The sequence below is a fragment of the Pan paniscus genome, chromosome 7 (genome assembly GCF_029289425.2).
Source record: "Pan paniscus chromosome 7, NHGRI_mPanPan1-v2.0_pri, whole genome shotgun sequence".
Classification (NCBI taxonomy): Eukaryota; Metazoa; Chordata; class Mammalia; order Primates; family Hominidae; genus Pan; species Pan paniscus.
In genome coordinates, this window is record NC_073256.2 from 121,063,954 (window position 1) to 121,087,920 (window position 23,967).

At 35.7% G+C, this 23,967-nt stretch overlaps 1 protein-coding gene across 31 annotated transcripts in view; it reads left to right on the forward strand.

Moving 5' to 3' along the window:
- The window catches only part of RIMS2 (regulating synaptic membrane exocytosis 2), a 743,118-nt gene that overhangs the window by 197,264 nt on the left and 521,887 nt on the right, over positions 1-23,967 (forward strand). For 15 of the 31 annotated variants that reach the window (XM_034966469.3, XM_055116819.2, XM_055116823.2 and 12 more), the window contains one exon: positions 7,482-7,493. The exons of the other annotated variants lie outside the window; for them this stretch is intronic. In XM_034966469.3, coding sequence (XP_034822360.2) covers positions 7,482-7,493 — 12 coding nt within the window. The remainder of the gene's footprint in view (positions 1-7,481; positions 7,494-23,967) is intronic. 31 annotated transcript variants of the gene reach the window in all.

Consider the following 23,967-nt stretch of genomic DNA (forward strand, 5'->3'; position numbering starts at 1 on the left):
ATTATTTTTCAAATATTTTTACTGTTCCTTCCTTTCTCTAGACAGCTTCAAGAACTCCTGTTCCCAGTATATTAGGCAGCTTGTAATTGTCCTACAGCTCACTTATGTTCTTTCCTTTAATCTTAGTTTTATTTTTTTCCTTGTGTTTTATTTTGTATTCTTTATATTAATGTGCATTCAAGTTTACTGGTCTTTCCTTCTGCAATGTCAAATCTGCTGTTTATAAAATTCAGTGTATTTTTTAATAATCACAGACATTGTAGCAATGTCAAATCTGCTGTTTATAAAATTCAGTATATTTTTTAATAATCACAGACATTGTAGTTTTTATGACTAGAACTTTAATTTGGGACTTAAGATATATTCCATGCTCTGTGTAACTTTAAAAACATGTAGAATACAGTTATAATTATTGTTTCGATATTCTCTTTTGCTAATTCTAACCCCCCTTGAGTCTGGGTTAGTTTTGATTGATTACTCTCATTACGGTATGTGGGTTTTTTTTTTTTTTTTGTACTTTTTTCATGTGTGGTATCTTAGGTTGGATGACAGGTGTTGTATATTTTACTTTGTTGGATGTTGGCTATTTTTGTGTTTCTGTAACTTCTTGAGCTTTCAGATGTAGTTAAGTTACATGGAAACAGTTTGATACTTTTACACATTCTTTGAGGGTTTGTTAGGTGTATTTGGAGCAATGCTCAGTTTAGCACTAATTATTCTCCTCTACAGAGGAAAGACTGAGTCTTTAACCAATATCCCATGAATTAGGAGTTTTTCCAGTCTTGCTGGTAGGAACAACTGTTTCCTTTCTAATTCTTTTAGATATTCTTTTTTTTTTCTTTAACCCCATTCCCTTGAGTATTTTTCTCATATGTATGTTCACTGATCATTACTGAGCTGAAGACTTGAAGAAACCCCTGGAGTTCTCTTGGGTTCTGTCTCTGTGCAGCTTTCTGTATCAACTCTGTCTCTTTATATGTTGAGGGTTAGCCTGATAGGGATGGTTTATGGAAGAAGGATGGAGCCAGAGGCAATACTCCCCACTTATCTCGTATTTTCCTTAAGTCTGAGGATTTGTAAAGATAGATTTTAGCTCAAGGAAGACATCCCTGGATTTCTTTCATGAGTTTTTCTACATTTTTATTCAAGCAAGAGACTTGTCATGTATAAAACTTGCCTATATTCTAAATAAAAAGACTCTGGAATGTATTTTTCTTTTTCAAATTTGATCATCATGCTTAGTTGCCTTATGTAGAAGGCTTTTGTTCCCAACAGGTACTAAATACATTTCTTTGATTTTTCATAGCCCAAAAGGATTAATCTCAGTGAAAGTTGGTCTTACTAAGCTTATGAAATAGAATAATGAGAACACAAATATTATATAGCTTATGATTTAATTATAAAGCTATTTAAAAATTCTCTTAGTAATCTTTTAAGAGAATATAATAAAATAATCTTTTGTTTTAATTTTGAGGCTCTTTCATGTGGAGCCATCCTTAACATTTAGTTAATTCTCTTGAGGTACACTTAGGACATAGAAAATAAATGAAGGGCAGGACATATGGAAGTACCAAACAACAAAATTTTATGAAATATCGGTTCTCTTTGTTTCCTTTTCAGATTATACCCTCTTAATATAAAAGCCATATTTTTAGTCAAGTGAAAAAATAATGACTTCATAAGAAAACAATTATTTTGTAATTATTGGATAGTGATGTTAGAAAGACATTAAAAGTAATTTACAATAAGGATTATTTTAAGCGTCAGAGTGTGGCAACTTTAACTTTTTGTTTCTTTTACTTTTTGGTAAGAAAAGTATATTACCACCTGCTTAATCACTAATTTAGAAAAAAATAAATAATGTACATTTCCACAGTTGTATTATTTAACTTAAAATGTAACATGAATTTTTTCACTTTATAAATTATCAGATTTGAAGCATAATGACATAATTTTATAATGGTTATAAAGGAAAGTGATTTTTAAAAATTTTATTTTATTTTTAGAAAGTGATTCTTAAGCAAGTTCTTTGAAATATATTGATATACATTGCCAGTTTGAGGGTTGTTTCTCTTCAGGAATCTCTGATGAGTTCACAAGTTCTTTATACTCTGAAATATATTACAGTAGTCTTGAAAGTGAGATAGTGTATCACCTACTGTGGAAGGAATGCTTTTTGGGAGTAACTGGTGTGAATAACTTCAAGGGCAAAGATTTTAGTAGCATATTCTTAAAGTTGATCTACCTTAGAACACTATCTTTTTTGTGGATCTTTCTTTTTCAACTCACTTTTACAATTGTTCTATTTTTCAAAAGAAAGCTACATTCCTCAACCTTACCTATTCTGAATCTAGCTTTTATATAGTACATTGGCTCAGGGTGTAGAAATCTCTGGGGCACCACACAAAGTGACAATTCCAGAATGTGTTGTCCTCAGGGAGAGTTCAGAGGCAAAGCAATGAGAAGGTTTGTAAGAAATATAGAAGGGGGCAGCGCCTTATTTCATTCAGGCAACAGATTTTTGGCAAGATTCTATTGCCTCTTCTATTGTTTTTAGAATTAGAATTTGGATGTGAGATGGCCATTTGTGAATCATTATAATAGCAATTTTAATTTAAAAATGAAGTTGGACTCTTTTTGATAGAAAGCCAGATTTGATGGTTTAACAGTGTGGAGTGGTTTGCCAAATGGGTTCTATAGTAGACATTTGCCATATATATTCCGTGTATAAGCTAAATATGCAGTTCCAAGATTTGATGAAAATATATCAGGCAGGTGCGGTGGCTCAACCCTGTAATCACAGCACTTTCGGAGGCCAAGGTGGGGTGGATTTCTTGAGCTCAGGAGTTTGAGATCAGGCTGGGCAACATGGTGAAACCTCATCTCTACCAAAAATACAAAAAATTAGCTAGGCGTGGTGGTGAGTGCCTGTGGTCCCAGCTACTTGGGAGGCTGAAGTGGGAGGATCGCTTGAGCCTGGGAGGCGGCGGATGGAGTAAGCCAAGATCTGCCACTGCACTCCAGCCTAAGCAACAGAGCCGGACCCCATCTGAAATAAATATATATATATATATATACACACACATATATATATATATATATCACACTTTTAAAATGTACTTGTACAATACCCAATATATCTGAAAATGCACCCTAACCATTTAAACTTTATTTTAATTTTCAATTTTTTTTTTTTTAGAGATGTGGTTTCACTCTGTCAACCAGGTTAGAGTGCAGAGGCACAATCACAGCTCACTGGAGGCTTGAACTCATGGGTTCGAGGAATCCTCCTGCTTCAGCCTCCTGAGTAGCTGAGACTACAGGTGCACACCACCTCACCCGCTTAATTTTTAAACTTTTTGTTTTGTTTTGTTTTAAATAGAGACAGGGTCTCGCCACCTTGCCCAGGAAATAACCCCTGGGCTCGAACAGTCCTCTTGCCTTGGCCTCCCAAAGTGCTTGGATTACAGGTGTGAGCCACCATGCCTGGCTTAAAACTTAAATGTTAATTTAAAAATATGTAGGAGCATATGGTTTTAGAGATTTATTTTAGATTAGAGAAAAAATACTCTTAGCTCACTGGACATATGGCAAAGGCAAGGTGTGCTTGGTTGTTGGTACATCTACATATGAAAGCTGCTTTTGGTATCCACTTGTTCCTGATCTCTTGGTGTCAAAGATACTGCTTAGTACATGATGTGCTCATCAGTAGTTAAGCTCCTTATCAGTAGATAAGGTGAGTACCAAGTTAAATAGATTTCATTTAGCATATATAAGGAAGATTAATAATAGAATCTATAATGAATTCTAATCATAATAGGAGACTATACAACAGTTTAAGATATAAAAAATTCATGACATCACCAAAACTGCAGGATGGTAAAACAGACTGTAGACACAGGAACACAAAGGAAATGGAAAGCAGGCAAGACATGTAAGGTGGGTTAGACATTGGTCATGAATTCCTTTATCCCTTTTAAATGGAATACCCAGTTAACTTTCCCCAATTTCTTTTCAAGAATTCCTAACAGAAACCTTTAATTTCAAACATAAGCAAAAAGTAAATGAAAAATAAAAGAATTTTTTTGAAGTTAAAATAAAAGTGTAGTAATAATCCTTATTTTTAACTTATTTTATGTAAAAATCCATTAAATAGGACATTGGATTTTTCTTTTCCTTCCTTCCTTCCTTCTTTTCCTTCCTTTCCTTTCTTTCTTTTTGATGGATTATCACTCTGTTGCCCAGGCTATAGTGCAGTGGTGCAATCTTGGCTCATTGCAACCTCCACTTGCTGGGTTCAAGTGATTCTCCTGCCTCAGCCTCCTGAGTAGCTGGGATTACAGGCACACACCACCATGCTTGGCTAATTTTTGTATATTTAGTACAGACGAGGTTTCGCCACTTTGGCCAGGCTGGTCTCGAACTACTGACCTCAGGTGATCTGCCTGCCTCGGCCTCCCAAAGTTCTGGGTTTACAGGCATGAGCCACCATGCCCGGCCTAATATCTTGTGTTTCTAAGTCCTTTGCGGTAAATACATTAGAATACTGCTGAATCTCACTTAGTCCAAGCAGACTTTCCATGTATTTCCTATTGCTGGAAGAACCCCCAAATCTACACCTCCTATAATTTTCAACTTTTTAATTGGCCCTACTATCCACTTTGTCATCTAAGCCAGAAAGGTAGGAATCATCTCAGATTTCTTTCCTTTCCCCAATTTTTTTTGATTTTATCATTTCCTGTCTCTCTATGTAAACTACGGATGCTGTCTTTTTTAGGTTCTTATCTTCTGTCACCTAGACTAAGGCCAATCTTGTAATTGGTCTCTCTGCTTCAGTTTTGGCCTGTTAATCACATCCTTCAAATACTGCTATAGTGATTTGTAAAATGCAGATTTGATTATTTTTACCTTCTGTTTAAAAATGATTCAGTGACTCCTCATCACCTGAGTGAAGTTTCTAATGGCATAAAGAGTCACCGCTCTCTGATTTATTCCTTGCCTAACTCTAGGCATGAGCTTCACTCCATTCTAGATGTCTTAACCAGATTATACTACTTACACTTCTCTTATTTCTGCCTTTTTTTCTTTCTTCCTGAAATACTTCTTTTATCCCCTCTAGATCCCACTCCCAGTCCACAATTCTTACCCACTTGATGAGCACTTACTTATTTTTCTGGATTTAAGCATCATCTCCTTTATGATGCTTTCTTTGGGTATCTCCTGTGAATTAACCACTCACTTTTTTGTGCCACACTGGATTCTTCAGACCTCCAATCTAGTACTCTTAAAAATGTATTATTATTAATTGATTAGATCTGTTTAATTCCCCTTGACTGCTGTAGGCTTCTATGTTTTGGCACATAATGGGTCAGTGAATTAATGGAACAAAGAAGTCTAGTGTACTTACTATGGGCATGTTATTATGGGATAAGCATTGCATTTAAGTCCAGCTCTTTGCTGTAGCTCAGCACTGTGATAATGTTTTATGGAAGATAACAATCTAAACTTGTGGATGAATTAAAAATATAAACTATACAGACAGAATTTAATTGTTGTTATTCTTGGAAAAAAGAAGACCAGCCTTGAGAGAGAATATTGTAGTGGTGTGAAAGAGAGGTATTTTTGGGTTGATTATAGAAGGTAGTCAAGAAGTGAGAGGCAAGTGATGGTAGTTTAACTATATAGAATATAGAGCACTGATACAGAGGGAGGGATCAGAAAGATGGAATACCTCTATCTAAAGAAGGATTCTGAGGGGAAATTAACATTAGTTTCCTAGGAGACTGGGGAACTAATCATGGAAAGTTGCACAAAGAATAGTTATTGACAGATGATTTTGTCATATATAGTCTGAAATGATGCCATGATAAGAGGAAATATCAGAGGTGGAAAATAATGATAGAATCAATGATATATAAGTGATAATGAGAAGGTAGATTTGGGAGTAATACTTAAAGTAAATTGATCTTGTGGAGAGGAAGGGTGACTGATTATTAGAAGTGATAAGATAGTAAGGATGGCCATAAGGATGGTTGATTTTGAGAAAAAAGTAGTTGGTATAAAATTTTTTTAGATAATAAAATAGGATAAGATGTTAACTATTTAAAAGAAATTTTAACATGTAATTATATTATTAAATTTTTAATGAATATTCCTGGGCATACTTCAAGTTACCACTGGAGTTTCCAGGTCTAGTAATTATGACCTAAAATAATTAGCTGATCAATTAAATTACAGAGAAAAGAGATATAAAATCAACCAAGGACACTGGCATTATATAGAGGCAGCACTATTGAGTGGCTATAGTGCAAGATCTGAAGTGAGACAAGATGTTGTTTTTATTTTTAATTTTATTGTAAGTTTCAGGATACATGTGTAGGATGTGCAGGTTTGTTACATAGGTAAATGTGTGCCATGGTGGTTTGCTGCACCTATCAGCCCATCACCTAGGTATTAAGCCCAGCATGCATTAGCTATTTTTCCTGATGCTTTACGTCCCCAACCCCTACTGCCTGCCCCCGACCAACAGGCCCCAGTGTATGGTATGTTGTTCCCCTCCCTGTGTCCATGTGTTCTGATTGTTCAGCTCCCCAAAATGTGGGATTTTAATATAGGACTTTGCGATTGTCTTTCCTCTGAGTCACAAATGTTGTACTATCACCCATATTTCAAAGAAACAGTGATATCTCAAAACACATGATTTTGGTTTTAATTATTGTAAGTTCTTGTATCAGCCATTATTATTGCATTGTCACTTTCACTGTTATTGTTACTTTATGTTAAAGAAAAGAGAAATGAAACGAGTTTACTTTGTAGTGTATTTAAATCACCTTTTCACCAAAATATGTATTTTCTCATTTTATTTTCCACACTTATCATATTGGGAAACAGTGACCCCAAATTACCAGTGGTAATCAATAATAACAACTTCAAAAAGATTTTCTTTTTAGTTATATTAAGTATAAAAGACTTCTGAATAATTGGGACAGAGATAAACTTCAGAAACAATATGTATAATTCATGAAAATTACATTTTATCTACTTTTGATAGTATATGATGAAATTAAACATTGATGCTATGTTTTTTATTGTCTTTGTATATAAAACTTTTTTCTTAAACATTTTTCAGTTTTTTGAGCTCAGTGTTTAACTGATTTTGTTTGTAGGAAGAGTATTCTTTTTTTCCCAATGTTTGGATGTTTAATTGCTGTTATGGAAATTATTTTGTTTATATATCTTAATATATTCTCTTATGTAGCATGCTTTTGCTTGAATTGAATGAAATGTATGGAAAAAAATCTCCCCTAAAATTTTTTAAAATCTAGAATTTTAGATTTCAGTCAAAATGTAATTTAGACATTTTCAGAATTTTAATTTCAGTAAGAAAACTTTTTAAAACTCTTACTTGTTTTAAGAATGGAATTAATTATTTCTTTTTTGTTTTGTCTTTTCTAACTTGCTTTCGTGGATATTCACTCCAGGAGGACAAAGTGGTTAGAGTCTTTTTTTCTGTCTAATATTAGTTTTTCCTTATTGTTGTTATTGCCAGTTTTAATTTTGTAGCTATATTTAATTTATATACTTCTCAGTGTTTTGTTATAGTTATGATGCATGGTAATTACTAAACATTATGGCTTATTTAAGCATGCTATCTGCTTTTACTGAAAAACTTACATTAAATTATTTACACTTCATATATTATAGATGAAAAGTTGATTATTTGATTTTTAAAAAGGCTTGCCCTTTTAGAATTTAGCATTTTTTTCAAGGAAACCTCATAGCATTCCTCATTGTGATAAATTTCTATAATCTTCTATTATGCTAAACTCATCATTGCACTGATAAGGTTTTAAAATCTTAACCTTCTGACTTAGTATAAAGATTTAACTGTTATAATATTGAAGTAATAACACTGAATATGAATTTTCTGAAGTATATATTTGGCAGTTGATTACAAGTATTTCATGTATTTTATTTTTCTTATATGTTTTAGAATTTGGTAAAATGTTTACCTTATTATCTTCATGTTAAATGTTGGATGTATTCATACTTTAAAATACTCAGGTAGATACGACTAGACTACCGGCTAGGTTTTAATAATCTGCTAGTGTGTGCCCTTAGTGGTCTAATTTGAATTTGGATCTGCCATGGAGACTGATGACTCCCTGCAAATATAGATAAAAATCATTTTATCTGATTCTTTTGGATGAGTCAGACTTAAAGTTGAGGACTTTTCAAGTTTTCCCATTTCAAATTGGCATAAAACTCAAAGAGAATATCATTCAGCTGATAGTTTCTAAATAGTGCCTTCTTTTTTTTTTTTTTTTTTTCCTTTTACCAGTTGGAGCCTTTTTCTTCCTCTCCAAGTCTTTAGTTACTCAGTTGGGGATGATGTAGATGGTGGCAAATATCGAATGTGGGTTCAGAATAAAATCTCTTAGTAGAAAAAAGGTTACTGCAATTTCTTTCTTTTTCTTTCCTTAAAAAAAAAAAACCTGTAGGAATCCTACCAAATTTTAGATGCAGTTTTGAAGATATATGGGTCAATTTCTGTAGACATGTCCCAGAATGTGCGTCATCCTTGATCTGGGACAGGTTCCCTAGAGAACCTATAAGCTATCTTCCAGCCCACCTGATTTTCTGACTCACAAGTAGCATAATTCAGGCAATTTATAACCTTTAGAATCTCTGGTGCTACTTTTGTGTCCAGAGTTAATGCAGGATGCATAATGGTCTAATTATTGTTTGTGGCTTCCACAATGAATTCTGATACCCATCCCAGAAGTGAGGCACTTGATGATAAAACTCAGCTTTAGAAATGACTTTTATGCATTGATAAGATTTCATAATATAACAGTCTATATTTTAAACTAAATATTGACTACAAGATAAAAGTATAATTTTGTGTGGATTTGGGACATTGCAAATAAAATTCAGCAGGCCTTTTTATAATACTATGCATCACTGTTCAATAGGACTTTCAGCAATGATGAAAATGTTTTACATCTTCACTATCCAATTCAGTAGGTTCTAGTCACATATAGCTATTGAACACTTGAAAAGTGGCTGGTTGACTGAGAAACTGAATTTTAAATTTTCTTTAATTTTAATTAATTTTAATTTAAATAACCACATGTGGCTAATGGTTAAAGTAATCCTAAGTCTAGACAGCAAATTCTATGAGTTTTCAACTTCTAAGGCAATATACAAGCTCTTGAACTCATACTAGCAATATGATGTATATTCTAGCAGTGCATGTGAATGCCATACAGACTCTAAGAAGAGTATACTTGCTAGTCCCAATCGTATCTAATGCCAAGGAGGATAATAGGCAAGGGACATCCTGCCAAGGTAGAATCAAGGGACATGAAAGACAGTCATCAAGGGAAAATATCTAGATAGCTCAATCAGGGGCAGCTAGATAGGTTAACCAATGAAACTAAGCTATTGTTCATATATGGGTTGCTGTGTGCTATGGACAGTTGTTGCTGTATATTTATTATTGTTCATACTTCTGAATGAGAGTTTTTATTACAGTTACCCTGTTTTTTCTCAGTCATTGTGTATTGGGTGTATTGGGAACAGGTGTAATTTGTCTTCTAGTGTATAGTTGAGTGGTTCACAATGATGCACACTGGGCCATGATGGTAAGATTTGTTTTTCCTCAGAGATCCTGGATTTGGAATTAGATTTTATAACTAGATGAAACTTTGGGATTACCTCCTTTATGGAGGAGGTGAATGTATTACATGTAAAATATACATATGGAATGTTGAGTAGCTGAAAAAGGAGACTGTTTTTGACTCTGCTCAATGGCTCAACAACCTTTTTTTTTTTTTTTTTTTGTGGGGGTGGGGAGGGAGGAGTCTCACTCACTCTGTTGCCCAGGCTGGAGTGCTGTGGTGTGATCTCAGCTCACTGCAATCTCCACCTCCCGAGTTCAAGTGATTCTCCTGCCTCAGCCTCCCAAGTGGCTGGGATTACAGGCGCCTGCCACCACCCCTGGGTACATTTTTGTGTGTATTTTTAGTAGAGATGGAGTTTTGCCATGTTGGCCCGGCTGATCTCAAATGCCTCGGCCTCCTGAAGTGCTGGGATTACAGGCATGAGCCACTGTGCCCTTCCTCCAACAGACATTTTTAACTTCCTTCCCTCTTGCAATCCCCACTAGATAGACTGGAAAAATATAAAATATTCTTAGCTTTCCTCTAACTGGGAATGGCTGTGTGACACAGTTCTAGCAAATGAGTTATAAGAAAGTCTTTGAGAGCTGCTGGGAGGTCATAAGTTAAAAAAAAATGTAGCTGGCACAACCTTTTAGTGCAAAAGTAATGTTTTGACTTGACCAGCCATTTGTGATGATGAAGGAAAGGCCAAGAGCACTGGAGTCATTAGTCATGACATTGTCGAGCCACTGATTCAATGTAATCAGATACTTTTCCCAATGTGAGAAAAATATTCCCTTCCCAAATTTGTTTCTGTCACTGGTAGTCAGTGTTTTTTTGCTTCTTATACCCAAAAACATTCCTAATGGAAACACTAGTAAGATATGCAGTATGCAGCAGGGAAGCCATACAAACATCTAGAGTTGATTTTCTTCAGAAATGCAGAAGTGCAGTAAAGGAAGTGCATGATGATCATTGCCCAGTACTCATCTGTATGTTTTTGCCTCTATACATGTTTTAAGAAGTAGGATAATTTAACACATTTTCTCATTTATTACATATAAATAACCTCAGGTTGTTAGTAGTAAATTACTATGAACATGTTGGTCTTAGAGATTGAATTTTTCCTCAGTTATGAATTTTCTATTTTACATAGGATCAAAATAAAGAGAAATGAAATTTTTTAAACATAATTTAATGTTTCCCAGACCTTTTAGGATGCATAGAGCAAATAAGTAAACTTACACTCTATGGTAAATTATTTTCTCACAGGCCAGAACATATATCTAACTGTTCATCTATTACTAAATACTGACCTAGGCGTGTCTAGTGAGAACAACATGAAATTAAAGTTTTGGAACAAAATTAAGCCCATTTCACTGTCTAGAGGCGTATCATCTGTTTATAGAAAGGCAACTTTAATGTGGGTATTAAATTATTCCTTTCTCTCTTTTTACAACAGTTATTAGTTTTCTTAGGATATTGGTATCTCTTGAGACAACACTAGATAAAAAGTTCACTTGTTAGTAACAGTTGTTAACTTTTATTGTACAAGAATAATGTTACTAATGGTCATGATTATTGAAATGAAGGGTGTGGAAGGGTGATATATGACCTGCAGTAATTCTCACATTTCAGAAGTATACAAGTTATCTTTTGGTTTGCAGCTGCAGCTATGATGTTCAGAGGAAGGTGCTCTGTCTTTTCAATGTAATCTCTTTCTGATTAAGTGCATTATACCTTCATAATTTAAGCACATAGGCCTTCATAACCTGTGTATTCTTCTAGCTGCTCATTGTTATTCTCATATAGAGTTGCAATTTAGCATGTACTTATGCTAAATTAAGTATATGTAATTTAGCATATACTTAAAAGTATTTTTCAAATTACATCATTTTTGATTATTCCATTTCATCTGGGCAATGGCTGTGTGGAGCTTCATTCTAGTAAATACTGACTTAACAGTGGTAGATTAATTTATTTGCATTTGCACTTCTATTTATTAATACAGTAAGATGTAAATCACCTTAATAAAATCATTCTAGAAACTGAATATAACCGTCTGTCATAGCAAACTCATAAAAAAATCACAAGTTTATATATTACTACTACCATTAGTCCTATTGTATTGTAAACCTGACGAAGACCAGCATTCTTACATTGTTTAACTAGGAAATTAGACAAACATCCAGAGTATTTTTATCAGCAACATAGAGGTATTTTGGACTGTATTATTTAGACAGCATACTATTCAATAAGAATATAGGACAAAATGATTCTAGAAGGCTAGAAGAGTTTTGAGTAATTTAAAAGGCAGAGAGAGGCTACTGACTATTTGTTTGAATATATTATACATTCTAAGTTTAGAAAAAAGATACGTAATTTTAAAAACCACTTACCTGATTGCATATTTAGAATAAATGCACAAATGAACTTAGAAAATCTGATTTAGGTCTTGATATGATTCGGATTTGTATCCCTGCTCAAATCTCATGTTCAGTTGTAATCCCCAGTGTTAGAGGCGGGGCCTGGTGAGAGGTGATTGGATCATGGGGGTGGATCCTTCATGAATGGTTTAGCACCATCCCTTTGGTGCTGTTCTCCTGATAGAGTTCTTACAAGATCTGGTTGTTTAAAAGTATGTAACTCTTGCTCTGGCCATGTAAGATGTGCTGGCTCCCCTTCACTTTCTGCCATGATTGCATGTTTCCTGAAGCCATGTTTATATGTTTTCTGAGGCCTCCCAGAAGCCGAGCAGATGCCAGAATCATGCTTCCTGTACAGCCTGAGAAACTGTGAGCCAATTAAACCTATTTTCTTTATAAATTATGCAGTCTCAGGTATTTCTTTATAGCAATATGAGAATGGACTAATACAGGTCTCCTATAAAAAGGGATTAAAAATCCACACTGTGAAAATTCTGTGAATTAAAATATCCTATAGGGCAATTATAAAAAATGTATATGACAACTGAAAATATTAATAAAGAACATATGTTGAAGTTTTATAGAAGATGATATTAGTAAGAAATGATTTAAAATGACTTTCAGTTTGGCTGTGATAGAGTTCACAGAAAGTTGGAGAGATGACAAAGCATATTTATAATTGCAGCATACCTAACTTCTTGTGAGCAGGCACAGGTCATACATTTTTATTATACATTTTACTACTTTTTTATCTTTTAGATAACTGCTTTGAGCAAGTTATTTCAATCATGAATACCATTCCATCCAATCTATAACTGAAAATGAAATCTGTTTTCTTATCCTGCATGGGATTCCCATAACTAAAAAATACCATCAGTGAGAGTTTATGAGCTCTTAAAGTGGGAGAAAATGTCAGTAGCTATATAGGGTTGGTGGATTTGAGAGTTGAGAAGAGAATAAAAAGATGGAAGAGTCAAGGATGACAACTAGCTTTCTGCATTGAATGAGGATATTTGTGCTGAAACCAGTATATGGAAGATGGAGGAGCCGTTTTGGGGTGGTGAGGGTCAGAGGGTGACGGTAGGGAAGGCAATGATTTTATGAAGATATTGAATTTGGAGAGCTTTCAGGAAACCAGGGTAGATATGTTTATTAATAATATCATTGAACATTTATTGGCCAGGTGTGGTGGCTCACAGCTATAATCCTAGCACTTTTGGGGGCCAAGGTGGGCAGATCACTTGAGGCCAGGAGCTTGAGACTAGCCTGGCCAACATGGTGAAACCCCATCTCTACTAAAAATACAAAAAAAAATTAGCCTAGCATGGTGGCATATGCCTGTAGTCCCAGCCACACAGGGGTGAGGAGATGGTTTCGGGATTATTCAAACACATTACAGTTACTGTGTACTTTATTTCTATTATTATTACATTGTAATATATAATGAAATAGTTATACAGTTCATCATATTGTAGAATCAGTGAGAGCTCTGAGCCTGTTTTCCTGCAACTAGATGGTTCCATCTGGGGTTGATGGGAGACAGTGACAGATCATCAGGCGTTAGAGTCTTATAAGCAGCACGCAACCTAGATCCCTCCCATGTGCAGTTCACGATAGGATTTGTGTTCCTGTGAGAATCTAATGCCGACACTGATCTGACAGGAGGCAGAGCTCAGATGGTAATGCAAGGCGGGGAGCTGCTATAAGTATAGATAAAGTTTGCTTGCTCACTCTCCCGCCACTAGCCTCCTGCTGTGAAGCCCAGTTCCTAACAGGTCATGGACTGGTACTCCTGATCTGTTGGGGGTATCCTTGATCTAATAGGTTCTGCATAGATTCTTCTCCTGTTAGATTTGCTGGGTCTTTCCAGGGCCTTGATTTAATCTGTCTGACTAGGACAGAGCTGGGAGAGAACTCCTTATGGACCAGGTCTTTTTTGTATGAAACTGCTTGTGATTTCTTATCTCTGGCAGAATAAACTGATTTATTTTCATTTTCAAGACCAGCCTGACCAACGTGGAGAAACCCTGTCTCTACTAAAAAATGCAACAATTAGCCGGGCATGGTGGGGCACACCTGTAATCCCAGCTACTTGGGAGGCTGAGGTAGGAGAATCACATGAACCCAGGAGGTGGAGGTTGCAGTGAGCCGAGATTGTGCCACTGCACTCGAGCCTGGGCGACAGAGCAAGACCCTGTCTCCAAACAAACAAACAAACAAACAAAAAGAAAATGATTTGTGGGTTGCTTTTCATTAAAAGGTAAACCTTACCAAGGACTTCCTTACCCTCACTATCTGCCTAAATAATTTCTTAACTCCTGTACCATCAGTGCTTTATTTTGATCTTTTGATGATGTCATGTTTCTCTGAGTATTCACGATCTTTTGGACTTGTATTGGTGTGGGCACATTTGAAGAAGTAAGCTCTTCTTGTTCTCTTTACAAACTGGCTTCAGCAGGGAAAGCCCTTTACCAGTTAGCCTGTTCAGAGATTCTAGACCAAGTGTCTTCAGGATCCATGGGCAGGCTTGCTGCTGGAGTCTGTGGGTCAGATGGCTTGGTACCTGGGTCAGTGGATGAGTAGGCCTGACTCCTGTGCCCACAGGGGCCGGCATGTTTCCAGCATATGTGTGTGGCCTGTAGTCTGCATTCATAAGGGCTGATGACTTGCAGCCTAGGGCATCATGGGCTGGCCTGGCACTGGCTGGCTCTAGAGCCTGGGACTGTGGGTGCTGGCATGGAGTCTGTGTCCACAGGTGCTGGCCTGATGACTGGAGCTACCAGGTCCAACCTGGAGTCTGAGGCTGTGGGCGCTAGCCTGGTGATGGGACTTGCTTGGTCCCTGAGCCAACATGAAAGGCTTGAAATGTAGGTCTATAGGGTCTAGCCTGGAGCCTGAGGCCACAGAGCTGGCCCAGCACTGGAAAAGGACAGGAACCTTGGTGTGTAGGGGCTGGTCTTATCCTGGTATGGGCCTACAGCCTGAGTTCAATGTCGGGGAGCCTGGAGCCTGGGGCCAGGAGGGATGGCCTGGTGCTAGGGGAAGCTTGGAGATGGGATCCACAGGAGCTGGCTTTGTGTCAGTGGTCACTGGGGAAGGCCTGATACTGGGGTACCCACTGAAGTCAGGTGCTTACTTCACTCTCTTCCCCGCCCCGCCCCCCCACAGAAATGATCTCTCTTGGCACTGTACTGCAGGGATGTGAGGGAGGGGTGATGTAAATAATGTGAAACTGTCCTTCCTACCCTCTTCGATGCGTCTGTTCTTATTTCTGTGTTCCACCCAGGTGCTATAATCTCTTACCTGGATTCCTTAGCTCTTGTGAGTGTATTTTTATGGTTGGATCATTGTTTAAATTGATGCTTCTGAGAGGGGGTGAGGGTAGAAAAATCCTACTCTGCCATCTTCCTGACATCACTCTCTGCATTTCTCTTATTGTGTACTATTCTTTGCTCATTTGTATTACTATATTTGTATTTTTAAATATGGTTTATTTGTTAAAGAATATAATTCTTTATCACATATGCTGGAAATATCTCAGGTTTTTCCTTTTGACTTCATTTAGATGTAAAACCATTTAATTGCCTTTAGTCAAATTTATCAGTCTTTTTAGCATTGGATTTTGTTACATACAGTAAAAGTTTCTTTATTTCAAGATTACAAAAATAAATTCTCCAATATTTTATCTTTTTTGTGGAATAGTTTTTAAGTTTTAAAAAACATTTACGACTTTGATTTATTCAGAATTTATTTTGATGTACAATATAAGATATGGATCCTACTTTATTTCATATTGTTACTCATTTGTCATAATACTATTTATTGAGTAACCTATTTTTTATCCACTAATGTTCACAGCCACTTTTTTCATATATAGAATTCCCATATGCATTCTGGTATATTTCTGGTCTCTTTAATCTGCCCATTGATTTTTCAATTATTTTGCCCGTACAAGTACCACATAGTTTAATGACTGCGTCTTTTTAGTATGTGTTACTGGTAGCTTGTAGCCATGGTCAGTGGCATACTGAGGGACTGTTGTTGGGAGTGGACCACCCCGGCTATAGACAGTATGAGGTGGATGAACTGCCTGTAGAAAATATTTCAAAAATATGAGAAGGGACTAAAAATTGGCCTGGTTATTAACTCCATATGTGAACAAAACTAAATTTGATACAAATTTAGTGTTACAATACTCCTCCCCACTGTGGCAGATTACAACTCCTATCTCCCCCACCCCTACATTTGTTACACCACTGAAGTTAGTTTCCTCACATTACTCTTCTTTACAAAAATTTCCTGGCTATTTTATTTCCTTTCTGTAAAAAATTGAAGTGTAACTTGTACATAATAAGATGCACAGAATTTAAGTATGGTTTGACAAATTTTGAAAGATATGTATATTCCCAATGTGCCTAGCACCACATCAAGATATATATTATTTCCATCATCCTAGGAAGTTTATGCATGCCCTTTTCCTGTCAGTTTTTTATCCCCGTCTCCCAAAATGCAATCACCCTTCTGACCTTATTACCATAGGTAGATTTGCCTGTTTTTGAACATCATATAAATGAAATCATATAATATGTAGTGTCCTCTTTCAATTCAAAATCTATGAGATTCATCCGTGATGTTGCCTATAACTGTAGTTTGTTCCTTTTTATTGCTGATACTACTTTATTATATGAATATGCCACAATTTGTTTATCCATTTTTCTGTTGCAGGACATATGGATTGCTTCTAATGTTGTTGGCTATAATAAAGCCACTATAAACATTTGTGTTCAAGTCTTTTTGTGGGCTTATATGTTTCTTTTTGGTAGAACCTAGGAGTAGAGTATGCTGGATCAAGAAGCTGGATTCAATTTTCATTGCAAACAGTTTTGCAAAGGTCATATACAATTTTATATTCTTATCAGCCAAATATGAACACTCTGGTTGCTCCATAACCTCACCAGCATTTGGTTGGGTTACTGGTTTGGCTTTTTATTTCCATTTTTCTAATGATCAGTGATGGTGAGCATTATTCGTGTTTTTCGGCCATTTATATCACGTCTTTTGAGAAATGTCTGCTTCAATCTTATGCCTATTTTAAATTTGGGTTGTTTGTCTTTTTATTATTGACTTACAGATGTTCTCACTCTATATATACTGAACAAATATCATATATAGATGGTTCCTGACTTATGATGGTTTGACTTATAATTTTTAACTTTACAATGGTGAGAAAGCAATATGCATTTATTATGCTCCTTGACTTATGATGGAGTTACATCTAAATAAACCCATCATAAGTTAAAGACATAGTAAGTTGAAAATGAGCTTTTGACTTAAGATATTTTCAGCTTAATGTTGGTTTATAGGACGTATCCCCATTGTAAGTCAAGGAGCATCTGTTAAGGATTGAGAATATCTTCTCTCTGTCTGCGGCTTGGCTTTTCATTTTCTTAATAGTGTATTTTGGAGAACAGATAATTTACATTTTGATGAAGTCCAATTTATTAACTTTTTCTTTTATGGTTAGTGCTTTTTGTAACCTAAGAAATCTTTCCCTATCTCAAGGATGCAACGATATTCCCTTGCTATACTTTTTAATTTAGTTTTCCTTCTTTATTTTAGAATCAATTTGTTTAGTCCTAAATAGGCCATATAGGTGTTTTTTACTGGGATCACATTTAATTTATGGATAAGTTTGGGAAGAATTGTCATCTTTATGATATTAAGTCTTCATATTCAAAATTAGAATGTTTTTGATCTATTCACCTTCCTTTATGTCCCTCAATAGGATTATTTATATTAATTATATATATATTTTATTTATATTAATTATATATATATATTTTTTTGAGACAGAGTCTCGCTTTGTAGCTCAGGCTGGAGTGCAGTGGTGCGATCTGGGCTCACTGCAACTTCTGTCTCCTGGGTCCCAGTTCAAGCAATTCTCCTGCCTCAGCCTCCCAAGTAGCTGGGATTATAGGCACGTGCCACCATGCCCAGCTAATTTTTGTATTTTTAATAGAGACGGGGTTTCACCATGTTGGCCAGGCTGGTCTTGAACTGCTGACCTTGTGATCTGCCCACCTCAGCCTCCCAAAGTGCTGGGATTACAGGTGTGAGCCACCGCACCCAGCCAATTTTATGTATTTCTTAATAATTTTATTTTAAAATTATAAATAAAATATTTTTACTACTTCTACTTATTTTTATATAGAAAGGATATTGATTTTTTTGTGTTATTAATGTACACAGCCACCTTTCTGAATGATATTATTTGAATTTTTTAGTTGTTTCTCTTGAATTTTAATAATATGCAACCATACGACCTGAAAATAATAATAGTTTACCTTCTTCTTTCTCATTTATTTGTCGTTTAATTGCATTAGCTAGACTCTTCAGAATAGTGTGAAATAATATATTCACTTATGAAACTAGAATAATCTATATAACTTGTCATTTTGTTATATTTCAAATTTTACTTGATGATAGTTTCCAAATATGTTCTTCTATTCTGTGGGTTGTCTCTTCACTTTGTTTATTCTTTCCTTTGAAGTGCAGAAGTTTTTTTTTTTTAACTTGATGTGATCCCATTTGTCCACCTTTGCTTCAGTTGCCTGTGCTTTTAGGGTATTACTCAAGAAATCTTTGCCCAGACCAATGTCCTGGAGTGTGTCCTATCTGGTAGTAGTTTCATAGTTTCAGGTGCTGGATATAAGTCTTTTGGCAAGAGATTGGGATCTAGTCTTATTCTTCTGTGTGTGGATATGCAGTTTCCCCATCACCATTTATTGAGGAGACTGACATTTTCCCAGTGTATGTTCTTGGCACCTTTGTCAAAAATAACTTCACTGTCGACGTATGGATTTGTTTCTGGGTTCTGTATTGTGATCCATTGATCTATGTATCTGTTTTTTTGTTAGTACTGTGCTGTTTTCATTGCTATAGCTTGGTAGTATAATTTGAAGTGAAGTAATGTGATTCCTCCAGTGTTATTCTTTTTGCTTAAGATAGCTTTGGCTATTCTGGGTCTTTTGTGTTTCCATACAAATTTTAGTATTTTTTTTTATTTCTGTGAAGAATGTTACTGGTATTTTAATAGGATCTCATTGAATCTGTCAGTTACTTTGGTTAGTATGGACACTTTAACAATACTGATTTTTCCGGTCCATGAACATGAAATATCTTTTCATTTTTTTGTGTGTGTTCTCTTCAATTTCCTCCATTAATGTTTTATAGTTTTTGTTCTAGGGATCTTTTACTTCTTTGGTTAAGTTAATTCCTAGGCATTTAATTTTATTTGTGTTTATTGTAAATGGGATGACTTTCTTGATTTCTTTTTCAGATTTTTTACTGTTGGCATATAGAAATGCTACTGATTTTTGTATGTTGATTTTATATCCTGGAACTTTACTGAATTTATCAGTTTGAATAGTTTTTTGGTGGAGTCTTTAGGTTTTTCCAGATGAATGAGATCATCTGTAAACAAGTATAATTTGACTTATTTATTTCTCATTTTAATGCCTTTTATCTCTTTTTCTTATCTGGTTGTTCTATCTAGGACTTCCAGTACTATGTTGAATAACAGTGGTGGAAGTGGTCATTCTTGTCTTGTTCCAGATCTAAGGGGAAATGCTTCCAGTTGTTCCCTGTTCAGTATGTTACTAGCTGCGGGTCTGGCATACATGGCTTTTATTTTGTTGAGGTGTGTTCCCTCTATACCCTTTTTTTGGGGGATGTACCCTTCTTTTAGTTTTCTATACCCTTCTATGCCCTTTTTAAAAAGTTTTTCCCTGTACAGTGTTATACTCAATGTAGGCCTGTCCCTATGGCTTTTATTTTGTTGAGATATGCTCCTTCTTTTTTTTTTTTTAGGATTTTTATCTTGAAGGAATGGTGAATTTTCTCATTTGCTTTATTATTATCAATTGAAATGATCATGTGGTTTTTGTCCTTCATTCTGTTGACATGATGTAACAAATTGATAGATTTATGTTTGTTGAGCCATCCTTGTATCCCTGGGATAAATCTCATTTGATCATGATGAATAATCTTTCTAATGTATTGTTGAATTTGGTTTGCTAGTATTGTGTTGAGAATTTTTGCATCAATGTTCATCAGTGATTTTGGCCTTTAGTTTTTTTGTTTTTCACTGTGTCTTTGTCTGATTTTGGTATCAGGGTCATAATGGCCTCATAGAATGAGTTTGGAAATATTCCCTCCTTTATTTTTGGGAATACTTTGAGTAAGATTGGTATTAGTTTTTCTTTAACTATTTGGTAAAATTCAGCAATGAAGACGTTGGATCCTGGGCTTTTCTTTGCTGGGAAACTTTTAATTATGGCTTTGATCTCATTACTTGTTCTTGGTCTATCCAAGCTTTGGAGTTCTTCATGTTTGAATCTTGGTAGGTTGTATGTGTCTATGAATTTATCTATTTTTTCTAGGTTTTCCAACTTACTGGCATATTGCTGTTCATAGTAGCCTCTAAAGATTCTTTGAATTTCTGCAATATCAATTTTAACATCTCCTTTTTCATGTTTGATTTGATTTATTTGGGGTTTCCCTCTTTTTTTCTTAGTCTGGCTAAAGGTTTGTTTATTTTGTTTACCTTTTCAAAAAACTAACTTTGTTTTATTGATCTTTTGTATTTTTTCATTTTATTTTCATTTATTTCTGCCATGATTTGTATTATTACTTCTACTTATTTTGTGTTTGGTTTTCTAGTTCTTTAAGATGCACTGTTAGTTTGTTTATTTTAAGTTTTTCTACTTTTTTGGTATTCGTTTATTGCTATGAACTTTCTTCTTAGTACTGCTTTTGCTCTATCTCATAGGTTTTGGTATGTTGTATTTCCATTTTCATTTGTTTCAAGAAACTTTTCAGTTTCCTTCATAATTTGTTCATTGGCCTACAAGTCACTCAGGAGCATTGTTTAATTTCCATGTGCTCACATGGTTTGTAAAATTCCTCTTGTTATTGATTTTTAGTTTTATTTCATTGTGGTCAGAGAAGATACTTAATATAATGTTAGTTTTTCCTGAATTTTTAAAGACTTGTTTTGTGGCCTAGCATATGGTCTATGCTTGAGAATGATTCATGTGCTGAGGAAAATAATGTATATTCTGCAGTTGTTGGATGCAGGCAGTGTTCTGTAATTATCTATTAGGTCCATTTGGACTATACTGCAGATTATGTCTGATGTTTCTTAACTGACTTTCTGCCAGGATGATTTGTCCAGTGCTGAGAGTGAGGTGTTGAAGTCTTCAGGTCTCATTGTATTGTCCGTGGGTGGTGGGGGGTTTAAGTCTCTCTCTCTTTCTTTAGCTCTAGTAATATTTGCTTTCTATTTCTGGGTGCTCCAGTGTTGGGTGATTATATATTTGCAATTGTTATATATATAGAGGACCTCTAATAATATTTGCCTTCTATTTCTGGGTGCTCCAGTGTTGGGTGATTATATATTTGCAATTGTTATATTCTTTTGCTGATTGACACCTTTATCATTATATAATTACCTTCTTTGTCTCTTTTTATAGTTTTTGTCTTGAAATTTATTTTGTCTAAGGATAGCTAACTTGTACACTTTAACCTAAATTCCCCACTTTTTAACTTTTGTTGTTTCTATTTATATCTTATTATACTGTCTTTGTCTAGAAATTTTTTGTAGCTATTATTTTGATAGATTCATCTTTTGGTCTTTCTACTCAAGTTATGCATACCTTACACGTCACAATTACATTGGTGTAATCTTTTGTATTTTTCTATGTAGTTACCATTAGCAATGAGTTTTGTACCTTCAGATAATTTCTTATTGCTCATTAACATTATTTTCTTTGAGAGTGAAGAACTCTAGTATTTTCTGTAGGACAGATCTGATGTTGATGAAATCTCTCAGCTTTAGTTTGTCTGGGGAAGTCTGTATTTCTCCTTCATGTTTTAAGGATGTTTTCACTGTGTATTAGTTCATTTTTATGTTGCTGATAAATGCATATCCGAGACTGGATAACTTATAAAGGAAAGAGGTTTAATTGACTCACAGTTCCACATGGGTGGGAGGCCTCACAGTCATGGCAGAAGGTGAAGAGGAGCAAAGTCACATCTTACATGGATGGCAGCAGTCAAGAGAGAGCTTGTGCAAGGGAACTCCTCTTTATAAAACCATCAGATCTTGTGAGACTTATTCACTATCATGAGGTCAGCATGGGAAAGACCCACCGCATGATTCAATTACCTCCCACAGGGTCCCTCCCATGATACATGGGAATTGTGGGAGCTACAATTCATGGTGAGATTTGGGTGGGGACACAGCCAAACCATATCACAGTGGATGCACTGTTCAAGGATAAAAGGTTTTTTTTCTTTCCCACTTGAAAGATGTCATGCCACTGTTTCCTAGTCTGTAAGGTTTCCACTGAGAAGTCTGCTGCCAGACATATTGGAGCTGCATTCTATGTTGTTTTTGTTTGTTTCTGTAGCTGCTTTTAGGAAGCTTTTATCTTGACCTTCAGGAGTTTGATTATTAAATGTTTTGAGGTAGTCTTCTTGGAGTTAAGTTTTGGTATTCTAATCTTCTTGCCCTTTAATATTGATATCTTTCTGTAGGTATAGGAAGTTCTTTGTTATTATCCCTTTGAACAAACTTTCTAACTCTCTATCTCCTCTTTCAGGACAATTAACTCTTAGATTTGCCATTTTGAAGCGATTTTCTAAATCTTGTAGTCCTACTTTATTCTTTTTTATTATTTTTTCTTATGTCTCCTATCACTGTGTTTATTCAAATAGGCTGTCTGCAAGCTCACTAATTCTTTCTTCTCCTTGATCAATTTTGCCATTAAGAGACTCTGATGCATTCTTCAGTATGTCAGCTGCATTTTTGAACTCCAGAATTTCTGCTTGATTCTTTTGAATCATTTCAATCTCTTTGTTAAATTTATCTGATAGGATTCTGAATTCCTTCTCCATGTTATCTTGAATTTCAATGAGCTTCTTCAAAACAGCTATTTTGAATTTTCTATATGAAAGATCACATATCTGTCTCTCTTGTGCATTAGTTTGTTTGGCGAAGTCATATTTTCCTGGATAGTCTTGGTGCTTGTTGATGTTTGTTGATGTCTGGGCATTGAAGAGTTAGGTATTTATTATAGTCTTCACAGTCTGGGGTTGTTTGTACTTGCACTTTCTTGGGTAGGTTTTCCACATATTCAAAGGGACTTGGGTGTTGTGATCTAAGTTTTTGGTCACTGTAGCCATATCTACATAAGGGGGCACCCCCAGCCCATTAATGCTGTGACTCTAACAGACTCACCGAGGTGCTGATGCCATGGTGGTCTTGGGTAAGATCTGGGAGAATTTCATGTATTACTAGGCAGAGACTCTTGTCTTCCCTTCCTTTCTCCAAAGAAATGGAGCCTCTCTTTGTGCTGAGCTGCCTGGGGTTGTGGGAGGGGTGACACAAGCACTCCTGTGGTCTACACCACTGTGACTGTGCTACGTCAGATCCAAAGGCAGCAGAGCCCTGGGAGTTGCTTAAGGCCCGCAGTGACCACTGGTGAACATATCATCTATGTTCACTCAAGGCTTAAGGGCTCTACAATCAGCAGGTGATTAAAGCCTGCCAGGCTTGCATCCTTCCTTTCAGTGTGGTAAGTTTCCCTCAATCCTGGGTGGGTCCAGAGATATCATCTGGGAGCCAGGGCCTGGAGTTGGGAACCCTTGAAATCTACCTGGTGCTCTGTACTGCTGCAGCTGAGCTTGTATCCAAGCTGAAAGACAAAATGTTTCCCACTCTTCCCTCTCCTTCCAAAGAGGACTTTCCCTTCATCACCACCACCGCGGACCTGTGGCCTCTACTACTTGGCTTCTGCTGATGTTTGCTCAAG